At 26.5% G+C, this 3,478-nt stretch overlaps 1 protein-coding gene across 1 annotated transcript; it reads right to left on the bottom strand.

Annotated features, from left to right (window-relative positions):
- Nucleotides 1-1,728: 1,728 nt before the first annotated feature.
- LOC107011884 (calcium-binding protein CP1) lies at nt 1,729-2,531 on the bottom strand. Its single transcript, XM_015211562.2, has one exon. It carries the CDS (start codon nt 2,362-2,364, stop codon nt 1,885-1,887), a length of 480 nt encoding a protein of 159 aa, XP_015067048.1. The 5' UTR covers nt 2,365-2,531; the 3' UTR covers nt 1,729-1,884.
- Between the last annotated feature and the right edge of the window lie 947 nt (nt 2,532-3,478).

Below are 3,478 nucleotides of genomic sequence, written 5' to 3'. Positions count from 1 at the left end.
AAATGTATGAAAAAAATATAAATTAACGCCAAAAGTTCACAATAAATATAATAACATTTCAATCTACAATTTTTTAAAATTTTTTATATTTTTCGGCAAATCCCAAAAATGAGTAATTTATTAATGAAAAGGGAAAAATATGAAAACAAAATAAAAATTTTACGTCAAAATTCACAAATAAATATATTAACCTTAAATTCAATAATTTCAACAATTTATTTGTTTTTATATTTTTTTCATATTTTCCTATTTTTTATTTGTGAATTTTTTGCATACTTTATATTTTTCATATTTTTTGTTAATAAACTCATTTTTGGGATTTGTCAAAAAAATTAAAAATTAAAAAATGTTGAAATTATTGAATTTAAGGTTACTGTACTTATTTTTTAATTTTTGGCGTTAATTTTATATTTTTTCATACTTTTTATTAATCAATTACTCATTTCGGGATTTTTTGAAAAAAATAAAAAAAATATAAAAAAGTGTTTAAATTGAATTTAAGGTTACTATAATTATTTATGAATTTTTGGCGTTAATTTTATATTTTTTCATACTTTTTATTAATCAATTACTCATTTCGGGATTTTTTGAAAAAAATAAAAAAAATATAAAAAAGTGTTTAAATTGAATTTAAGGTTACTATAATTATTTATGAATTTTTGGCGTTAATTTTATACTTTTTTCATATTTTCTTATTTTTTTATTAATCAATTACTCATTTTCGGAATTTATCGAAAAAATAAAAATTAAACAAAATTGTTGAAAATTGATCGGATAATTTATTTAAAAGGGGGTTGATTTATGGGTCGGATTAAGTGTTTATGAGTCCGAATATCTTTCTATTTTCATATAAATGTTATGTGGTAAGGTCAAAATGACATGGCAATTCCATGTGACATTTAAGAAATGAAAAATGAGTTGGATATGTCCAACATGACAACTAACGCCCATAAGGGCATATTTGGACCAAAAGTTGGACGGCGAGGGCATGAGTGAACCAAACTTTAAACGGATGATATATCTAGACCTTTTTGAATAGTTTAGGAGCATAATTGACCCTTTTCCCATTATTTAATTAGGAAGTATCTATAGTTACTTCTTTTAGTTAGAAGGAAATGCTTCCAATTCATTTAACAATGTTTAATTGGGTACAAAATTATGGAATTATTTTTAAGATGAACTTGTGGATTAAAATTTACATAGACATAAAGAATTACATATTCCCACATTCAAATCAATATTAAAAAAAATGCCCTCATCTGCAACCTTAGCCTAGGATGGAAACAAAAACATGACGAAAATCTTATAGAAAATATCTTCTTTACAAATATTTATATTGAATTCGCCAAAGTATGAAGCATCTTAACATAATATTCTTAAGAATATTTCACCTGATATAAATATATTTCCTAAATTTTAAATAAAATCTAATATAAAATTTTCGACATGAGGTCAAAGCCTCTGACGGATACAGAGGATTAATGACAATAAGATTAATGGCAAATAGTGTAACGGTAGTTTTAAGAGTACATTTTTAAAAGCAAGATTTCATTGTTAATAAATGGGCCATGCCCAATTTTAATTTTTAAAAAAATAAAGGCTACTTAAGGCAGGAAATTACGATTTTCAACATAATCTTTTTCCAATTGGAAAATATTATTTAATATTAGATTCAATTGTTTTTGGAAAGATATACTTCTATTTGAGATTTAAACAAAACAAATAATATAATATCAACTAAAATAATGTAAAGTAGTATATAAAAATGACGGGAATAGAACAAGTCTTTTTTTCTAAAACAACATGGGAAGCACTTGACAAAAATTGAAAATTACAAAAATACTTGTTCACCTAATCTAACATTCATCATCATCATCAAATTAATTAAAGAGACAAAATTTGAAGAAAACCTTGATAGGTAACACCACCATTTTCTTCACCATGGCCCAATTTAATCATAGCTTTAATATCATCATCATCAACTTGAAGCCCAGCCCAACTCAAATAACTTTTCAAATCCTCAACCCCAACTTTACCATCTCCATCTTTGTCAATCACCTTGAAAACATCCTCCATTACATTCATTTCTCCTCCATTTTTCCTCTTCTCCTCGCTGTTTCTGTTAATAGAACCATCCAAAACCTTCTCGAAATCCTCAAATTCAACGTATCCATCTTCGTTCGAATCCGCCACCGTCATCATCGTACCAATCATATCGTCGCCGACGAATCCACCGTACGATGTTCGTAGATCTTCTCTGCTAATCTTTCCATCGCGGTCAACGTCCAAAACGTCGAATGCTGACCGGAGATTTGGTTTTCCGGCGCCGGCGGCAGAATGCAAAACACTTCCGGTGGGACACATTTTTCCGGTGTGTTTTGCAGGTAATTGAAGAAGTAAAATCTTTTGTAAATTTAAGAAAAAGGAAAAGGCTGTAGAGAATATATGAGTAAAGTTTAAAGAAAAAGGCGAATTTATAGGAGAATTCTAAGGGATACTCCTAAGCTTGGTTGACAAGTTTTAGGTATTTGAATTTGGACTATGTAAATATTAGTGTATAAATAATATATATTTTTTTTGGGGGTGGCGGGGGGGGGGGGCTAATTTGTAATATTTGAAGTTTGCTTTAAAAGATTTGGTCTTACGCGAATATAAATTATAATGGGCGTATGTGATGACATCACTAAATATGCTGTATGGACACAGAGATATAATTGGGTGGCTATGATTTAGGATCCATTGTATTGTACACAAAAACTCCTATCCTTTCTTTTTAAGAAATAAAAGCAAATATATTTCACCCATTTTATGGAAGTTATTTAAACACACTTTTATCTTTTCAGATATTTATATTTAAAATTTATAATACAAGAGACATTAATAAGTGTTATTTAAATACTTTGTTAATTATGTAGTTTTACGTAATATTTTTTTAACACTACATTATTACATAATATTCGAATATGATTATTATGAAGAATAATTTTATAAAAATGTATTGATATAACCAATGTAATTATTTCTATATGTATAATATTATTGTATAGAAGTAAAATGTAATTTGAAAAATGGATTTTAAAGAAAAAATCTTATAGTAAAATATTACTATAACGAGTGACGGTTATAACACTATATATATATATATATATATTACATAATTTTGCCCGTGCGTGCACGGATCAATACTTACTTTATTATTTAGTATTTCATTTATAAAATAGTCTCGTATTCTATGTTAATCTAGCTTATTGTTAATATATATTTTCACACACTCCGCGACTAAGTCATGCTAATTGGTATTGTAAATTTTTTTATATAAGAATGTTGAATTGATAAAAGCATGTTGAATGATGATGATGTATATATATATGAATCTACATCTAAGATCACTTTAATATTTGTAATTTTGTATAACTGATATCTGTTGGAGCTATAATTGCAATTTTCTCAACTTTTTTTACTTTATTTTTAATAATTA

Source organism: Solanum pennellii, chromosome 1 (assembly GCF_001406875.1).
Source record: "Solanum pennellii chromosome 1, SPENNV200".
Lineage (NCBI taxonomy): Eukaryota > Viridiplantae > Streptophyta > Magnoliopsida > Solanales > Solanaceae > Solanum > Solanum pennellii.
The sequence above is the reverse complement of the archived record's forward strand: the minus strand, read 5'-3'. Positions and strand labels throughout refer to the sequence as shown.

Coding starts and splice junctions, on each gene's coding strand:
- LOC107011884 (XM_015211562.2), bottom strand. CDS start 2,364: ATGTGTCCCACCGGAAGTGTTTTGCATTCTGCCGCCGGCGCCGGAAAA.